The sequence below is a fragment of the Plutella xylostella genome, chromosome 19 (assembly GCF_932276165.1).
Source record: "Plutella xylostella chromosome 19, ilPluXylo3.1, whole genome shotgun sequence".
NCBI classification, from domain to species: domain Eukaryota; kingdom Metazoa; phylum Arthropoda; class Insecta; order Lepidoptera; family Plutellidae; genus Plutella; species Plutella xylostella.
In genome coordinates, this window is record NC_063999.1 from 3,190,798 (window position 1) to 3,210,890 (window position 20,093).

General features: G+C 36.1%; 1 protein-coding gene across 3 annotated transcripts in view; it reads right to left on the reverse strand.

The window, feature by feature from the left end:
* Positions 1–20,093, reverse strand: part of LOC105383672 (receptor-type tyrosine-protein phosphatase kappa) — a 128,468-nt gene that overhangs the window by 45,899 nt on the left and 62,476 nt on the right. For 2 of the 3 annotated variants that reach the window (XM_048627876.1, XM_048627874.1), the window contains exon 3: positions 11,164–11,698. In XM_048627876.1, the coding sequence (XP_048483833.1) occupies positions 11,164–11,359 (196 nt within the window). In that variant the 5' untranslated portion in view covers positions 11,360–11,698. Of the gene's footprint in view, positions 1–11,163; positions 11,699–12,420; positions 12,567–20,093 lie in introns of those variants that run through there. The other variant, XM_048627875.1, reaches the window with a different exon arrangement.

Here is a 20,093-nt window from a genome sequence, read left to right on the forward strand (position 1 = left end):
AAGTTATCAGCTTACCTCGCTGTGAGAACTGTGCCGCGCCTAGCAACTTATGAGATGAATGGGGCAAGTTCCGCAGCAAAAGTGTTAATGTGCTGGATGACTGATCGTATTTCCATTGCAATGCCTCATTTAGGGTGCCCGCACACGACCGACAATCAGTGCCTGACTTTTTTTACGAGGAAAATAGACACAAAAAGCCGGTCAGAAATAGGTAGGTAATAGATATATTATGTAAATCGAAATCGCCTACACACGCTACGGTAAAGCCCCAGTCAAAATCTGTAACGTGTAGGGTTTAAGAAGTAATATGCTGTATAAAGTACCTAAGTTGAAAGTACCACATAAACACATAATGCAAGAATCTCAAGCTTCAATAATAATATTATCATTTCTCCACACACAGGGCTTCGTAACAAAACATAGAGATGACAGAATTATTTGCCCACAGGGGAAGGGGGCGCGGGGAGGGGGAGATTCAATTAAGGCAGTGGACGGTAGATCGATCCGTCTGTCCAATGCTCGACCATCCATGACTACTATTGAGGTTTTAATACCACCTAGTACTAGGTGACAGTACAGGGAAATGCAGATACAGGGTGTTTGATGATCGAGAGGTGAGCCACTGAACATGACGGCTGTGGAGCCAAAGCTTTAATTAAATCGTGTGAACGTCATGTAAGTTCTACCTTCTGGGGTAGACATCAGAGGTGCATTTTTGCATCTAATTGGCTTTGGTGATAAATTAAATTAAACCCTCGATTTGGGTAGAAATGGGTGAATTAATGCCTATCACCAGGTTGTCCCAAACCCTGAACTAACAGCTCTTGTGTTTGTTACATACAAACGATAAGAAGAAGAATGGCTTACTCTATTTGTCGTATGGCATTTTGCTTTGGGGTAGAGCCGCTGATATTGAAACTATATTTGTATTACAGAAAAGAGCCATCCGCTCTATATATAAACTTGGTTCCAGGGATTCATTGAGAGAACTATTTAAAGAAATTAACATCCTTACAGTTCCATGTCAGTTCATTTTTGCCAATTTAATGTATGTACGAAAGAATATTTCAACTTTTGATACAATTGGCAGTAATCATGACATTAATACTAGGAACAAGCATAAGCTGGCTTTTCCAGCGGTGCGTCTGGCGAAAGTTAATAAATCGTTTTTAGGGTACTGTATTAGATTTTATAATAAGCTTCCAACAGAAGTTGCTCAAATGCCAGAGAATAAGTTTAAGTGTTACATTAAAGAGAAACTCAGTAAAAAAGCTTATTATAAAATTGATGATTACTTAGAGGACGTTAATGCATGGCTGTGATAAGTAGTTAGCTCTGCTCATATTATTATAATAATTATTATTAAGCTTATATGTATTGTATACCAACTAGTTTTAAGTCTTTTTTTGAAAAGATGGCTCAGGAGTTTCTTGCCTCCGTTCTTCTCCTTAGACAGAAAGAGCCCCCCCTTATCCGAACGGAGAGTAATTTGTAAAAATTGACGTTCATCAGAAAATTTTATATTTGTACGATGAATAAAAAATTTTGACTTTGACTTTGACTTTGATCCGAGTGTGAAATCCGACAATATTTTGATCAATTTACAATTCTTCTTCGGTCATTTGCATCCGTCCCTGTATTTGTATACAGTTTGTACATACAGGATGTTGGTATGTGTACGAAGTGTACATATTGTGGATGTCAGGGATTGGGCGTGGGCAATAGTAGCGGTGACGTGGCTGCTATAATCACCTCTACTGCGTTGGCATAAAGGCTGTTAGAGATACCCGTTCGCTTTTAACTCTAAACTATTCATGCAGCGAAAAAATATGATTTTTTGTGCCTGGATTGTTATTATTTTTAGTAGTATGTGAAAGTACGCTTGCATCTTTGGTTTTTCAGAGTAACACGAAATCCGATGCAACAATTATTGTGTCAACAGTTATTACGTTTTAAAGCAATGTGCACAGCCCACAGCCATCTGTTTTTAATGTTATTACCTTGCTGTAATAATATATATACAATTATACCACGTGCTCTGACGGTGAAGGATGACGTACATCGAGAGAAAACCTGCACATCTAAATTATAGATGTGTTGTGTACCCTAACTGCATTGTATTTATTCAAAAACGGCGATACGGCTCGCGATCTATCACGTGAGTAAAATGTACAGCGAAAACCGGGTGACTCGCTTCCGAGTCATCTCTGACTACCCCTTCGTAGATTACAGTCGTGAGTATAAATATATATGTAGTTATATTATACATTAGCGAACCGCTGGTGACGTCACGAGCTCTTGACCCTTCCCTCGCGGAGGCAACGGCCCAGTCTAACTCGGGAGAGCAGACACTCGTATAGAATAATATCATTTATTTAAATGTATTAAAACGTTTTCATGAATATGAAACATTGGGATTGGTCAAGTTTAAAGTTAGAATACATGTAGACAAAAGATAATCTGCAAGCCAGGCTTGGGAGGCAAGTCGCCCACAAAATATTTAGTCCGCGGGCGAGTTTACACTTTGTACGTAATTTAAGTTGTAGGTAACTGGCCCTAAGGTTTTCATGAAAGCGGGCCAGTTTTCTCGGAATAAAATATTAGGAGTAAATTAGCCTTCAAATTAAATGTTTAAATCATTCAATGAAATCAATAATATGTATTTGTATATTAATAATAACTTTTATTTTAACCAATGTAAAACTTAAGTACCTACTAACAAATTAAAAATATCTAATCATTTATAAACTTTTAATTCCTTGATTTAAGTAACCATGTGTAGGTATAATATATAATATGTTTTAAATATGTAATATACTTAATATTAATAATATTTTTAGTTTCACTTGAATGTGAACCGTCCTAGTCACCCACATTTAGTTTATATTTTAGATGGTGGGTAATAAAACTCGATATGGTACTGTATGGTATATCATTTCAACTAGCATAATACACTCACGTGCAAAGAAACAGTTCCACTTACAAAATGCAGACAAGAAATGGCCCATTTAAAAAAAAACAATAGGATTTTTTTACATCATATTTTTGTTTTTAGTAGTTAATACTCTGATGCGTCGTAAAATGTGCTTAAACATTGCAGAAGGCGTCATTAAGTAAGCTTTTTCCGTTTAGAAGTAACTCGGTGATTTTGTCAATGGAACTTTTTGCCCGTGAGTGTATGAAAACACAAAGGGAATCGATGTGATATTTTTTCCACGTGTCAGTCCCATCGGTACGTCCCCGCGTTCACACTGGGTTCACACAGATATCACGAGAATAATGGGAAAATAACATTTTCATGACGAGTGTCGCTCGTAACAATAAAAATAAGGGTCTTTCACTCAAGCACCGTGAATAGAAGACGCCCATCGCATCGTCGGGCCACTCGCGCAAGGGGGGCGGGGGAGGGGATATGTGCACATTATCATCTTTGGTACAAGTTTATATATTATTTTTACTTAATATGAAAAATATATCTTAGATATAATATACATATATATCTATAGATACGTATCACGTGAGTACAAATGTGCTGCGAAAAGTGGGTGGCTCGCTGTGTGAGCCGCCTCTGACTACCCCTTCGGGGATTACAGTCGTGAGTGCATTTATGTATATATATATGAAAAATATATCTACTATATATTATACTTCATATCATAAGAGGAAAGATGTTGGTGAACATAATATGTAAGTTGATTTGATTGATTAAAAATTAAACTATGCATACAATGCGAGGCTAGTCAGGTGATAAAATTAGAACCTAATAAAATGAAATTAATTATTAAACGGTTTAATTTTGAATTTAATTTTTAGGTAAGAGTTAGTGAAGTCAAATAGTTTTTTTTAATTCCTTTTATAATGAAAAAGAACTGATAAATATAAAAAAAAGTATTTTTGGTACTTACTCGACTGTACCAATCACGAAAAACAATGCAGAAACAAAAGCCTTTCCACGCACCTTTTAACAACACAGATAAAAGCCGTATAAGGCTTTTAAATAGAGTACAATTCGTAAAAGGAAACGAATACATTCTTCCATTAACGGGGTTCCTAACGAACGTTAACTTAAAAAACAAATTGGTTCGAAAAAGGATTGGAAACAAACGGTATTTTTCTGTGAATAACAGATCTAAAATAACTTCAGCAGTCTCCATATGCAGCGATAATTGAAGTTCGTATTTTAGAACCAATCTCAGCTCAAAATAAAACAAAAATCGATTACTTCTGATAACATGTAAAAAAACTAGTACCAATATTCACTCTTCCAATCTATATTTGGTTAAAAGACATGCCTATTGAATACGAGTTCTATAAAACCCTTTAATATGATACATATTTCACTTTCGCATACCATGAGAACATTAAGAACTAACATCTAACTTAATAGCCACTAAGTGAGCTACTAGAATATCCTTAAAACAACTCTTTGTCATCAAAAATGGAACAGTTTTTTATAGCTACTTTTAAAACTTTCTACTCTATTTTTGTGTCGGGGTTAAAAGAGCCTTAATCGACACAAGATTTATATTGAAAAACTTGGGAATCTTCCGAGTACCTCGTCGCTTGTAATTTATCGACTTTCACCTTTTTAATTTATCACCCGAATTTGCTTTGTGTTTTACACAGAATGCTTTTAAGAGGCATTTATAAGTCGTAATTTATTACCCTGTAAGGCATCATTAGTTTCAAACTGAAAAGGCTCCATCGAAAACTTGGATGGTTACAAATTATAACATTATTTATTAACAGACACACACACTTTCTATTTTTTAACATCAAATATTTACCAGAGTCAGAGAATCAAAATTACACTCACGGGCAATGAAAAAGTTCCACTCACAAAATGCAGACACCGAACGACCCCAATTTATTCAAACATTTAACTTAAATATTGAACAAGATATTACCATTTTTAGTTGCTAAGTGTCAATTCCTACACTTTCGGCACGCGTGATTTTCATAGAAATTTGTGGTATCTAGTATAATAGACGTTTGTGGTGGTTTTACTATATTTTATTATTATTATTTATTTATTGGAACACAATACAGAGAGTTAACAATTTAGCAATAACACAACATTAAAAAAAAAACTGGTACAGTTAACACTCCAAAAGATATGTGTTCCCAGCATGCAAGTAATACATAAAAAGAACACATAATTAAAATTCATTAAACATGCAACCATAAAAAAAATATATAAATTAAAAAACACTTATACTTAGTGACTTACAGACAGACTTACACTTATAAACACTTATATAATTAAATAGGCTTAAAGTCCATTAGAACAAAACACGAACATTAACATATTTCATGAGAAACCGTGTGGTTTTCTATAAAATTTCAACACTAACCTAAAAGCAATGTATTATAATATTTTGCGAAATTCGTTAAAATAAGCGGTACGGATATTCCTGAAACTGAATTTACCCTCCCAAATTACGATGAAACATTTTTGAGAGATATGACATTTTTTACAGTAGCCTATTTTCTGAAAGCAAGAGTTTTAAATTAAGCACAGTTAACGCGTTAAATTCTATGTTCGAAACTCGACTTTATTATTAGAACTGGAAGAACTCATTTTGTAGACATATTTTTTAAACATGAAAATTGTATTTGGTTCTTTTACTTGAATCGCTTCCAATGTTTTATAAATACCTACCTACCTATTCACAGTTTTCGGAAACTTTTTTTTTACTAGTTTATATTCCATTAATTTTTTTTTTGCAAAAGGAGGCTTCGCAATGCACAACTGGTCAGTTTGAACTGAATTTTTATCACTGTTGGAATATCAGATTATATTTTGGGGAAAATGTTCTAAAAATATCTAACATGGAATTCCATTTTCGCTGGGACTCCATCATCGTTGCATGTGTATTTACTTATTTGCTTTGTGGTACTTATGTATAAATGCATAGTGATAAGACAAAGCTCCCGGGAAAAACAAAGTTTCTGACATAATGTTTAATTTCGCAATACCCTTTCACTTCTCAGCCAAAAAGTTCTAAATATATAAAACCAAAATCTGATCTGAAAGTTGAAATCTCAGACGCATCATTCTGGGATGATGGCTTTGTTGGCGAAGAAGAAGTAGCAGGATTGTGCAAGAGCCACATTGGAAAACTCTGATGTTAGGTATATTTATACGTTATACCTATCGCTTTGAATCTGACACCGGATGTCCATTGTTAAAAGCTTACTCTTATCGTTTCTGTGACAAACAAAAAGCTAAACTAGGACATAATTATATAACACTTATACTTTAACACAAATATTTATGTTTCACCTTAATCATCACGATGAGAATAGAAAGGGAAAGATCTAAAGCGATAATGCCGCCTATTGTGTCATTTCTACTGTTCCAACTTGTTATTTTCGTGTTTTGTTTAATCAAAAAAGTAGTATTTTCGTCCAAAGCGATAATGATAAGAGGAGAGTGATACAATAAGCCCCCAGACTACATAGTATACGGGGCACGTGCAGCCACCGGCGCTTCACTTGAAAACGGGATTAAAGAGAAATACGAGTATAACACAAAACTCACATACTTTCCCGTTTCCGTGATTCTTCGCACGAGTTATCATTAAACCGGGGAACGAAAGAAGCCTCTTTAAGTGCCAATTTCTCTATTTTCGGTTATCTAACCAACCGAGATTGGTTAATCAATTATACGTCATCTCCATATAAAATTCTTGACAGATGTGTCATTTATACCTACGACTGGCTAAAACTTTGACTGCTTAGACAAAGCCTAAACCAACTCTAGTGTTTCTGAGAATAAGTAAACCTAGAGGTTTATATGTTGTTGGATGAGGAAGGAAGAGGACAGAGTGTTTTGCTTCTCCTTTGGTGAGGCTTATGTGCAGCAGTGGACTATAAAATTAATTATGAATATTCTATCCTATTCTATTCTATTCTCTGTGGGGGTGTAAGTACCTGCACCTGGCTCTCTCGAGTGGAACCTTTGTGCATATCCCCAAGGTCTAAACTGCCTTCCTAAGCTTGGACCATTTCCCACCACGCTGGTCCACTGCGGGTTGGTGGGTTCACATATCTAGATGTGCTAAATCTAGATATGCAGCTTTCCTCACGATGTTTTCCTTCACCGTAAGAGCGATGGTAAACATTGTACTTAAGTTAAAAGAACTCATTGGTACATGTCAGCGCTGGGATCGAACCCGCATCTCTTGCGTGAGAAGCGGGCGCTTACCCGACTGAGCTACCACCGCTCTTAATTATGAATAAAAAACTTATGCATTTTTTATCTTGCTTTTCTTGGATAGGAATAATAAGGCAAGGTAAATACATAGTATAGTATACCTTGAAGCAAACATAATCCGATTCACCCTGATATTGATGAGGCACACAAGGCTTTGGCTAAAAGCGTCCTTGATGTAATCAAGCCATCAACGTGCTCATGTTCTTAAACGCTGTACGAATTGGATTTGAGCTTAATACCGCTGCATAAACAGTTTTATGATTAGCGCCATAACGTCATTCATTTTTAACCGACTTTAAAAAAAGGAGGAGGTTCTCAATTCGTCGGGATCTTTTTTTTATATTTTTTTTATGTATGTTCACCGATTACTCCGCCGTTTATGGACCGATTTTGAAAATTCTTTTTTTGTTGTATTGCATTGAGCTCCCAGGTGGTCCCATTTTTTTTTCAGAATTTTAGTTCACCGCCAAGGGTGGGTAAAGGGGTAAAAACAGGGTATGAATTTCCATTTTGGGCATCTAGTAACCGATTCTAATGAAATTTAGAACGTAAATATAGTTCTTATAACAAAAAAATATGATGGTGACCTTGAGCTGATCTGATGATGGAAACGGAAGGCAGTCAGGGGAACTCCTCAACGGTATATAGTATATAGCAACTACTTCGTGTTTAGGCTTGAATGATTCGTATTGATTAGTAGGACTTTTTGGTATCATTTGCACCTTACTTTTGATTGAAAATTATTGCAAATAAACTAAAAACTATAAAATAATATAATAATTAAAAAAAATTTAAAACCGACTTCAAAAAACCACTAAAATGTAAGAAATAATTTATGGTTTAGATTATTTAGGCAAGTAGGAAAAAATACACTCACGTGCAAAGAAACAGTTCCACTTACAAAATGCAGACACCAAACGGCCCCAATTTTTTTAAACATTTAAGTAATTGTAAATTTTAACAAAATATTTACGTTTTTAGTTGGCAATATTGTGATGCGCCGTTAAATGTACTTAAATATTGCAGAAGGCGTCATTAAGTTAGTTTTTTCCGTTTATGAGTAATTTGATGATTTTCTGACGACCGAATGGCGTAGTGGTTAGTGACCCTGACTACTGAGCCGATGGTCCCGGGTTCGATTCCCGGCTGGGGCAGATATTTGTTTAAACACAGATATTTGTTCCCGGGTCTTGGATGTGTCCGTAAAATGGCGATAGGCCCGCCCCCTATTACATTGGGACTAACATAACACTCTGGCGAAAAGTGGGTGCAGCAATGCACCTCTGCCTACCCCGCAAGGGAGTACATTAGTACAAGGCGTGAGTGCGTGTGTATTGATGATTTTCTCAATGGAACTTTTTTGTGTAATTTTACATAATGTATTGAATAGGATAGTAGGTATAGTATACTACACTCGGGAGCAATGAAAAGGTGACATACCACATGGCAATTGCAGGTGGAACATCATTGCTCGTGAGAATATAATATTATTTAACGTTTATGGTTCTTACGGTGAAGGAAAACATCGTAAGGAAACCTGCACTTGTAGATTAGCATAAGTGTATTATAGTCATTTAAAACGCGGCGATACGGCTCGCGTCATATTAAGTGAATGCAAATTTACAACGAAAAGCGGGTGAACTTCGTAAGAATCGCTTGCGAGTCACCTCTGTCTACTCCTTACGAGATTATAGTCTTGAGCATTATGTAGACATGATTCTAAAGTAAATAAAACAAAAGTATTTGAGCCTGGATACGACAAGGACATCTTATATTTTGTTAGCACGAGGTCGTTATTATTCTGAGCTCACGATTCCTAACCCCAAGGCGATTAAATTTCGTTATCCCCGAGTGATACACACGAGTCTGCCATGTTCTGTGTCCCCCAAGGGTTAGTCAAATTAACTTGGGAGCATCATGCATTCCGTATTTATTAGATAGAACTCACACAGAACAGTGTATAAAGTAGATGTTGCTAAAGTGGGTAGGTACGACTTTAGCATCATCCATCTACAGTAAGGCGAAAGGGAATGCAATGGGTACGATATGCTAAGCGACTATTGACTTACGACGTCCATTGGAGATTCATGATAGCTATGTTTACTTCTTTATAGAAATTAACAGTTTCAAATGACGAGCATAATAAGTTTCTGTGTCTTTGTTTTTTCAATTTAAGTTACAATTAAATAAACGAAGAATAAATACCGGCATAATTTCCACGCCCGTGACTTTGACTAGGGTACCAACTCTACAAATATACCTAATAAATATGTAAAAAGACTTAAGTTTTTAAATCATTGCGAACTTCAAAAGAACTACACCAACAAAAGGTCAACCAAATCGACCCGAAGCCATCCTTTGACCCGGATCTGTAGGAGACAGGATAAACCGCTTACATAGGGTCCCGCGGTAAAATAACCGTTGTAGCGAAAAGACAACGCTTATTTTTATTACGATGTGCGGCGCTCACCAAAGTAAACAGCGATGAATAAATCATTTTGCATTATAATTCGGTGAAATGTTTTGTTACTTCGGTATTCTTCTTTTGCAAAATAGAAATGGTTTCGTGACGTGTTTACTTAGTTGTTAATATTAAAATTTATAAGAAGTACACCATATTGAAATTAATCATTTTAAACTTGCTTGCTTGCTTTATATTCCGACGGGGTAAATTAATTTATGTTAATCATAATATTTTCGGTTCTGAATAATTGATTGTTTTAAGGTACCGTAGGACGGAGACCAGTAGGCACCTTTGTAGTCCCTAATGTATCGGTCAAAAAGCAATATTATTTCTTAAGAATTTAACATGTGCACTTGTGCAGCTCTGTATTCCAAAAAATAATTAATATAACAAAAACTTATAAGTAAGTGTTTATAGAAAAATTGTGCCTATATATATTTACAGGTTGCGCTCTTCTGTTGCACTCCACCCAAATGTACATTAATAATAAAATTATTAATAATTATTTTTAACTTATAATTATTATTATAAAAAATATAAATGAACTTTTATTGTGTTTGGAAGTCAAAGTGAAACTCAAAGTCAAATATTTTTATTCATCGTAAAAATACAAAAAATTCTGAGTAAATTTTTACAAACTACTCTCCGGATAAGGGGGGGCTCTTTCTGTCTAGTCTAGTGTCTAGAAGAGTTTTTGTAGCACCTAATTAGCAACATAATGTTCCTACAATACAGTAATTTTTATTATGTTGAGTGAATTGACCAAAGTTAAATACCATAGCTATTATGATAAGATGGACTGTTGAACTTTTCCATAGCACGGAACCTTTAGCAAGAGAGTTCTGCTTTCACTTGTTTTTTTATAAGTTCGAAAAAGGTCCCTTCTTAAATAAATAACAGAAGCATCTAATCAAGAAAGCAAAACATTTTCCAATTTGTAAAATAAAGCTTTGTGTCCCAGAACAATCAGAAAAACCTCGAGGCAAATACGACATCATCTGTTCGAGGTTTAAAAGATTAAGAAAGAATTCAAATTTTGCTGCGAAACTTTCCAGACTTTGCACAAGGCCTTAGGAAAAACAATTCCAAAAATTATATACAGGGTGATGAAAAGGTGGTAAGTAAGGACTCAGACCGTCACGTCACGTCATTCTGTTTTTAGAACTTTTGTTTTCCGAAGTTTAGAAAATCATGAAAAAGAATTCCATTCCCCACATTAACTGCCAGTTTCTATACCTCTATCTATCCATAACTGGTAGTTACTTTCATACGATTTTGACAGATTGTTACTTTTGATTATGTCAAAATCGTATGAAAGTAACTACCAGTTATGGATAGATAGAGATATAGAAACTGGCAGTAAGAGTCACGAGACCATCGTTTCGTGAGTCACCTGCATTTAGCCAAACATATCACTTTTGCAACGTCCCGTAAGCTGATGGTTTTGAATACGTTGCTAATAACTAAATGTGGAACTTACCGAATGATATAAGGCCGCTGTTCAGCATACTCAATTTGATGGTGTTGGGGATGGACACGAGGCTGGTGGTGCCCGACGCCCGCATCTCCTTCTTCTTGGGCTTCTTCTCCAGGTCATACCTGGTGGTGGACCTGGACCGGTGCTTCCTCTGGCTGGTGGCCACGGAAGACCCCCGCTGACCCGTCCGCGACGACATCTTAGCGGCCCACGATGCACCGAAAGCGCTTGCACACGCCTCGCGGACACTAAAATGACGCTTTCAATACACCATGATGGAAATTTATTTTTAAAATTTATTGCAACGATTTTTATTGAGCATCCGCTGTTTTGTTTAACACTCTGCGTGGGCTTACCGCGTAATTGGAAAGGCTAGCTACAGGTTTATTTTATACGGTTATTTATAAAGTTCTTTTTGTTGTATTTTTTACATCTATCTAAACACCTATTTACACTTGTTAGTATTAAAATTTAAATTCCACGGTTGTGACTGGTGATCATAGGGGTGCTGTTGTTTTTGCCGTCGGGAGCTCAGCACCTGTAACAAGACAGATAAACATAATTTAATTAGTGTCAACATCAGCGACGTACGTTGTTTTGTCATGTGCCTATAGATATATGGGTACAGTTGGTTGTCTACCTGCCTATATACCTACGGTAACCAATAATTAAAGTATATACAGGTAAGTTAAGTCAGTCAGAAGTGCCCAGTGTGTGTAAAATATATGAAATTGAGTTTATTTTTGTTTTACATAGTTAGAATATTTAAGTATCTTCAGACACGTTCAACCTAAAAACCCCTCTTTTTCCATAGGGCGTTAAAACATAGTTTCAAAATAATAACATTGAAGCTAATTCTGAAAATAATAATATTGTAAAGCAATTTCTTTTGGAAATAACACTGTTTTCTGTAAACAAACATTTTCTTTTGCCATTTAGTTCATTAACCAGGACAACACAAATTTGCATTCCAATATTGGAGGATCAAAGGGAACTTAAAGTGACGGGCGTGCCTTATTAAGAAAGTTTGCACAAAGCTCACTCAGGACTAGTTGTTGTAAATAACTACAGGAAACAATGAAACAACTTATGTTAAAAACAACAAACATTTGAATTTTGACTACAGCTGACATCGCGTTCGGTTGAGTCTAATTTCTGATCGAGTTATTTATAAAACAACAAATTACACTCCGTCCATTTAAAATATGACGTATTTCAGTCCATTAATACCTTGTACTCGCATAAATGAATTAATATTACCTGAGCCACGAACGCTATCGGTATAAATAGATCTCACAGAAGTAATTAAAAAATAATAACTCTCGCACATACATAGTGGTAAACGCGCAGAAATCCACCGTTCGTTCGCGCCAAAAAGCGCCACAGTACTAGCAACAGCGCGTACACTTCACGGTTTCATTCATAAACAAACATGTAGGCGATATTGGAGAGATTCCATTGCGTCATTGCCACTTCCTTCCCGCTTCCACGGTAAATATAGCAGCCAGGGGTTACGCTGGCGGACATTCCGAAGCAATCATTACTCTATAAATAATAACTAATAACGTACGAGTAAATATTCACACATACCACTGTTTCATTCCTGAAACTCATGATTTGTAATAGGCAGAGGTCATCGCTGCCGAGATGCAGTTGCCTACACAACTTATGATCACGATATGGTATGAAATTGGTACATTTTTAGTTTGATCGCAATGCGAAATTAATCTATTGCACTCACGACCAATATCAAAGTTCCAGTGACACGTGGAACTTTTTCATTGCACGTGACTGTATACTTAATGCTTCTTATATATTCGCGTCTGTTCCTAAAAAATATTATAGTTATTTCTAGTCGATGTCGGCATTGGGTATACGAATAAATTGCCTAAAATTTATTCGCTACAAGTCTAATAAACTTTGCGGGCAGTCCGGCTTTCCAAAAGTATCGGTCACGTCCCGACTGTTTAAAATGAGTCTGGAAAACAATATATTCTTCTCACAGGATAAGCTTGAAATATATCTCAGAGTCACACCAAACCCGGTGGTAGGCCGTATCGACGTTCATAGATAAACGTCACTATATCGCAATACTCATTAAATACGGTGAAGTGGGAGGGACGTCCAATAAACTAGTTTATCTAAACTAAAGAAGCCATGTAACGGAAACGGAGTCATTTGCATGCACTCTATAACTCAATCTTCTAATGAGTGACAATTACTTTCATACTTTTAGTACTACTAATGTTCCTTGCTTTCATATGATTTTGTTGTATCTTAAATACATTCTGATGCGCGAAGGCGCCTTGGTTTTCGTTGCAGCGCTCCTCTGTAGTATCCGAACATTCTGTATAGTCCGTAGAGTGCAGTTTGACTAATAGGAACGCAGCCTAAAGATGGAATGACCCGTCTGGCTACAGTCCGGGCTAAGGACTAGTAATTTATGGGCTGTGTCTTGCGCATATTATTTACGACCACCGTGTGGGAACAACACACATGCAACATAAATAAGCAAGCACATAAAAATGCCTTCTCTCCGCGATCGCCCGTCCGAAAGTCCGAAACAATCTGAAAACAATACCCAACGCAAAGAAATATTCCATAAGTTGCCGGCGATATGTTGAGCGCTATTCTAAATACAGCACTATAGCAGGTGGAATTTACTGCGCAGAAATTAGGAGTAGCATAATATGCTACTTATTGTTTTTTTCGCATATATCGGGTCCCCTTCAGTTCTTTATTTAATAATTGTATAAAGATTACTGTTCGGCTTTTCAAAAGGCACCAGCTCAGCATGTGCTGTAGAAAATAAGGCCACAGCGCTGATTTTCAGCTAGCACAGCTGGCGCAGCTTATAGGATGACATTAAAACATTAGGACATAGATTCACAGAGTGCAAAAAGAAACGTAAGGTTAGCTAACTCAGGGTTATTTTCCATTAGCGCAATCAAAAGTCCGGGTTAAAATTTTACAAAGTTAACCCTGAGTTAGTTACCTCTGAGTTTATATTTTTAACCCTGTGATCCACGCAAGTGGACCTTAGTAACACATATTTAGTAAAGTTTGATATAAGCAAGGATGATGCAAAAAATAAACAAATAATAAAATTGAAAAGGGTCAATGCTTTGAGAGCAAACAGACTTCAGTTGTTCTCAACAGAAAGGCGAGTTAGCCTCAGGGATATTGTTGAAATCTTCGCTCTAGATAACAAAGTCGTCTAAAGTACAAAGTAAATAGCGATGCAATTATACTCTGAAATGTACTTTCTTACTGGTATAATAATAATCGCTAGGATCGCCATGGACGGTTTATGTGGAGAAAAAATCAATTATGAAACTACTCAAGTATTTATGTAAGTTATGCAAGTAGGTATGTCCATAAGTGAACGACATGTAGGTACATTTTTAAGTAAAATAAATAGAGACACAAATTACTGAACGATTTGAAATATCTGTTGGCTATAATTATTATAATATTTATATTTTCCTCGGGATCCTACCTATTAGTATTTTTCCTGCAAAAATATCAATGTAGATGTACCTACTGCCGTTACACGGGTTCGTTATTGACGTCGGTAAACTCTTTCAATGCGCGTACCACCAATCATGGTGCCGTATTTGTGGCGAATCGCGATATAGTGACGTTTATCTACATCGACAATAAACCCGTGTATCGGCAGCTGAAACTTTTTAGATCGATTCGTTCCCAGTAGACAAACTGTTCGCTCGTTACTTAGTGTACATCACGTTGCAACTCGGGTAGAGTGTGATCAAAACTAGCAAACTGTGAACACTCGCCATAATAAACCGATACGCCGCAGGGGTGACTATAACCTATTCTATTAGTATTCCTATGAATAATATTCTCATATTTCAATGCAATACTGAATAACGAACTTATTAAGCTAAATTTAGATATTCACAGAGTAGCACGTGTAACGATTTCTAGCGAATATTCAGTTCTTCTGAAAGCTCGTTGCAGGGATGGTAAATATTATGTGGCATGAACGATTGTCTGTTTGAAATAATGGTTCGAAAATCACCCTAATGTTATTAAGGTATACATCTGTATGTTGCAGTTTCTCAAAAAACACACTGAATGGATTTTGATGAAAATTGTTATGAAGGAAGCTGACAACTCAGATTTTACAAAAACCAAGTTTTTTACTTGTGTTTGTAGTGGTCGACTTGAAGAGGTTTTTTGACTTGATCTGCCCCTTTTTTGTCCGTCGAATGGAATGTGTTATGCGATAAGTATAATTACTTTTCATACGTTCGTCGGGGTCATTGACATACCGTACGAGAGATACAAATAAAATTTCAAAAATAACGGGTTTTTAGCACGTATTTCACCTATAAATACTTCAGGAAACATCTATCGTACTGAAGTAAGATATGCATATCTACTTCAATTCGGTAAGTACACATTTGGACCGATGAATCAATACACAATCATTATTTCCGATGTCTCCGAACCATATACGGTAAGTACTTACAGAATGGGTAGTGTAGCTGCCAAGAGTCTATGGACGATGCTAGCAGAGACGCGACGTTGCCAAATATCTTGGCTCTCACAGTACAATTGTTTCTTGTAGCGAGAGAGTTGTCTAAAAAACACAGTGTCAATTCTGCTAACTACACTCGCGACCAATGACTAAGTTTCACTCACAAAATACCGACACCAAACGACCCCATTTTTTTAAATATTTAATTTAGTATTTGATTTTTGATCAAATTATTTTTATTAAAGTTTTTGAATGGGTATATTAGAATGCATTTTGTACTTGTCTGCTTCAGTAAGGGCTGATTTTCAATACAAACATTCAGATGTGAACCCTAAATAATATTAGAACCTAGGTATAACTAGATAGTATTATATTTTTTATAGTTTACATATAGTTTATTTGAAAATATTAAACTAAAAGTCAGAAATTCAAAAGCTCCATTGACATGAGGTAATTTTTCATTGCTCGCGAGTATATTAAATTTAACATCAGTTAGAAGTTATTTACATACAGAAAGAAGTAAAAGTAGTTCCGTTCGTCACTTCAACTCTACAGCTGCGCGCCGCTATAAATACTCCGACCAGATGCGCCCGCGCAGCTCTACAACAATGCTCGACTATTTAGCGCTATTTACACCGGTTTTTCGAGGACTTCGGGTAGCTTGAAAACATCTGACAGTCGGGTTGCCCACTTACCCGACAACTCTCTCAGCACAAGCTTGCTTGTGTTGGGGTCCACCAACCCGCACTAGGCCAGCGTGGTGGACTAGGCCTAAACCCTTCCTTAATTGGAAGGTGACCCGTGCCCCAGCACTGGGGACGTGATGGGTCCTGATGATGACACCAGTAAGTATGTTTTCTCAGATATCATAATCGTAGGACAATTGACTGTTGATGAACCGTTCAGAATGTCTCAATTTCATATCTGATATAAAAAACAGACTTTAGGTGAAATATATGTTTAATCTGATGCACATGACCATTATTACATACGTTAAACCAATGATATCATACTATATGTATATATATGAACAGCGTACATTTACTCATGACGATAACTTTAGAGATTATGTAAAGAAATACAAAGATATTCAAAGCCGTTTGCCACCAAGCTAAATCAGATTATATAAATAGAAAGATTAAAAACTCTAATAACAAGATTAAAACCGTATGGAATATCATTAATACTGAAACCGGGAAGAATAAACCACGTGATTTAAATTTTGAACTTAAAATTAATGATAAAATTGTTTCATCTAGTGAAGAAGTGGCTTCCGTCTTTGAAGATTTTTTCCGTAGTATACCGATAGCTACAACTGAGAACCTTGATTCATCTTGCGCTGAAGCTGAACGTTTGCTAAGAGGGAATGCACCGCCTTGCGATCTCGACTTTCAATTTCATGGTATAAATACACAGACTATAATTAGCACTTATAAAGAATTAAATTTAAAAATGACCGAAGATTTATGGGGCATGTCCGTTAAAGTTATTAGTCATGTTATTGATATCCTAGCACCCCACTTGGCTAATCTTTTTAACAGATGCATTGAGGTCGGTGTATTCCCCGATTTGATGAAACTTAGTAAACTAATACCGCTTTTTAAATCTGGTGAGAAAAATGATCCCAATAATTTTAGGCCTGTATCAGTTTTGCCAGTACTGAGTAAAATATTTGAAAAAATTATGCTGCATCAAATGCTTTCGCACTTTAGTATTCACGGCCTTCTCCATAACCAACAGTTCGGTTTCACCAAAGGTCGATCTACAACTGACGCTGGTGTCGCGTTGGTCAAACACATATTTAGTGCTTGGGAGGAGCGTCTTGATGCTGTGGGTGTATTTTGCGATCTATCGAAAGCATTTGATTGTGTGGATCATGCCACTCTACTTATGAAACTTAAATATTATGGGCTAACTGGCAAAGCTCTTGCATTATTGGAATCATACTTGAGCAACAGAACTCAACTAGTTGACATAAATGGAGTGCGTTCGGCTGGCTGTCCTGTCAGTATGGGTGTTCCCCAAGGCTCGATTTTAGGACCATTCTTGTTTCTTGTATATGTTAACGATTTACCGTTTTTGGTAGATAAATTATGTGAGATAGTACTGTTTGCTGATGATACTTCACTTATATTTAAGTTGAAGCGACAAGAAGTCAATTTTGACAATGCAAACAGTGCTCTTTCCATAGTTGCTAATTGGTTCACTGTAAATAATTTAGCTCTTAACTCCAAGAAAACAAAATGTATTAAATTCACTTTGCCTAATGTAAGACAAGTAGAGACATATTTGACATTGAATAACGATAAGCTAGAGTTAGTAAATGAAACGGTATTCCTGGGTATTACAATTGACCCAAAGTTGCAATGGGGACCCCATATTGAGAGGATAGCCGGTAGATTGAGTTCTGCAGCTTATGCGGTTAGAACCATTAGACAGTTAACAGATGTAGATACAGCCAGGCTTGTGTATTTTAGTTATTTTCATAGTGTTATGTCTTACGGAATTCTATTGTGGGGACGAGCGGCTGACATTAATCAAATCTTTGTTCTGCAAAAACGAGCAATTCGAGCCATATATGTATTAGGGTCTAGAATTTCATTAAGAGATACGTTTAAGGAAATAGGTATACTAACTGTTCCATGCCAATATATCTATGAAAATATTATGTATGTTCGTAAAAACTTAAATTCATTTAGTAAAGTAGGAGCCACTCACGGTATTGAGACCAGAAACAAAAATAAGTTGCTTTTCCCCACACTCAGACTTTCGAAAACAAACACATCATTCATGGGGAACTGTATACGTTTTTATAATAAATTATCAAATGAAGCAATAAATCTTACTGAGCAAAAATTTAAGAATTATGTTAAAGCTACATTATGTAGTAAAGCTTACTATAGTATAAATGATTATTTAAACGACAAAAACGCGTGGTCTTGTCCACCTCAGCTAAGGCTATTGAAAAAATGAAATGGATATAGGTACTTAAGTAAAATTGTAGGTACTAGATATAAGTAAAAATTGTAATAGATATAAGGAAAAAGTTGAAAAGATGCTCGAGGAGTTTCTTTCGCCATTTCTTTCCTTCTCAATGACGGGGCCTTTGTGAAATGGTGGTAGATGACTATCGACAAATAATTGTAAAATTTTACGTCGATTAAACCATTTGAATTTGAATTTGAATTTATGTTATTCAGAGTACTGCAATTAAAAGTGGTAGGTATAGTAAGCGGAAAGGGTAAACCAGCTTACTACTCGATTTCTGTCTATCAATTATCATACTTACACCTTTTGTCTCTACTTTCATGATATACACCAAGGGTATGCTAAGCCGAAAGGGGGTGACTCGGGGGATCATCCTGAACAACTTTTGCTCTACGAGTTTTGAAAATTCACGAAAAAAATATTTCCATTTCCATAGACGACACGTTACTTTTTTATTATGGTGAAGGAATATTTTTTTTCGCAATTTTCCAAAACTCTTGGAACAAAAGTTGTTCAGAATGACCCCCTCAGTCACCCCCTTTCGGCTTAGTACATCCTTTTTGCAGCACCCTGTAGAGTGTATATATGCTGTATGTGTTGGTACCAGTGAACTCAGGCTTCGAGTTATCTGTTCGCGCTAAAACCAGCTAAAACTATATTCCGGCCGGGAACTACAGAACTGCAGTCGCGCGAACAATTTTTCAAACGAACGTGCAGGTATTGTTAGCACTTATTGATCGACACGTTGTTGTCCTGTTCCACTCGGTATAGGCGACAACATATATGTATATATGTATACATAGTAAACTACATTCACGAGCAAAAAAATGCACTCATAAAATCAGACAACGCGCTTTTTCAAAAAAATTATTAAAAAAATTATTAAAATGTTAAGTTTTTACTTGGTCATATTCTGACGCCCTGTTCCTGTTAAACGGCCTCATTAAGCTATTACTATTCTTTATTTTTATTTATTTATTTATTACACAATGAAATTACAATTTTGTGGGATCATAAGATCGCAGTAAGTTGTCTGCACACTTCACTAGGCAGGCCCGTGCTGAAGTGTGAAGGTTCTGTTCCGTTCCTCATTATGCTTTAAATTTTATTAATGGAATGTTTTGAACATATTATTATTTAAAAAAAAAAAATATTCCGTTTAGGAGTAAGTAATTTGGTTATTTTCTCACAGGAACTTTTTCATTTCTCGGGATTGTAAGTATATTTAGTAAAAGAATACCGCGTAGCTTGCACCTTCCATCAGTGGATGTCAGGTGGATTCAAACTTGGGCTTTCGGAGCTTGGGGTCACGTATTGGAATCCCGGGCAAACTTCTGTGCGTACTTGTATCTTGCATCTGGTCAATATGCCTTGTGTCTGATTTCTGTATCTAAGAAGTATACGATAAAAATATGTCCGACACCTATATCTGCTCCGATTT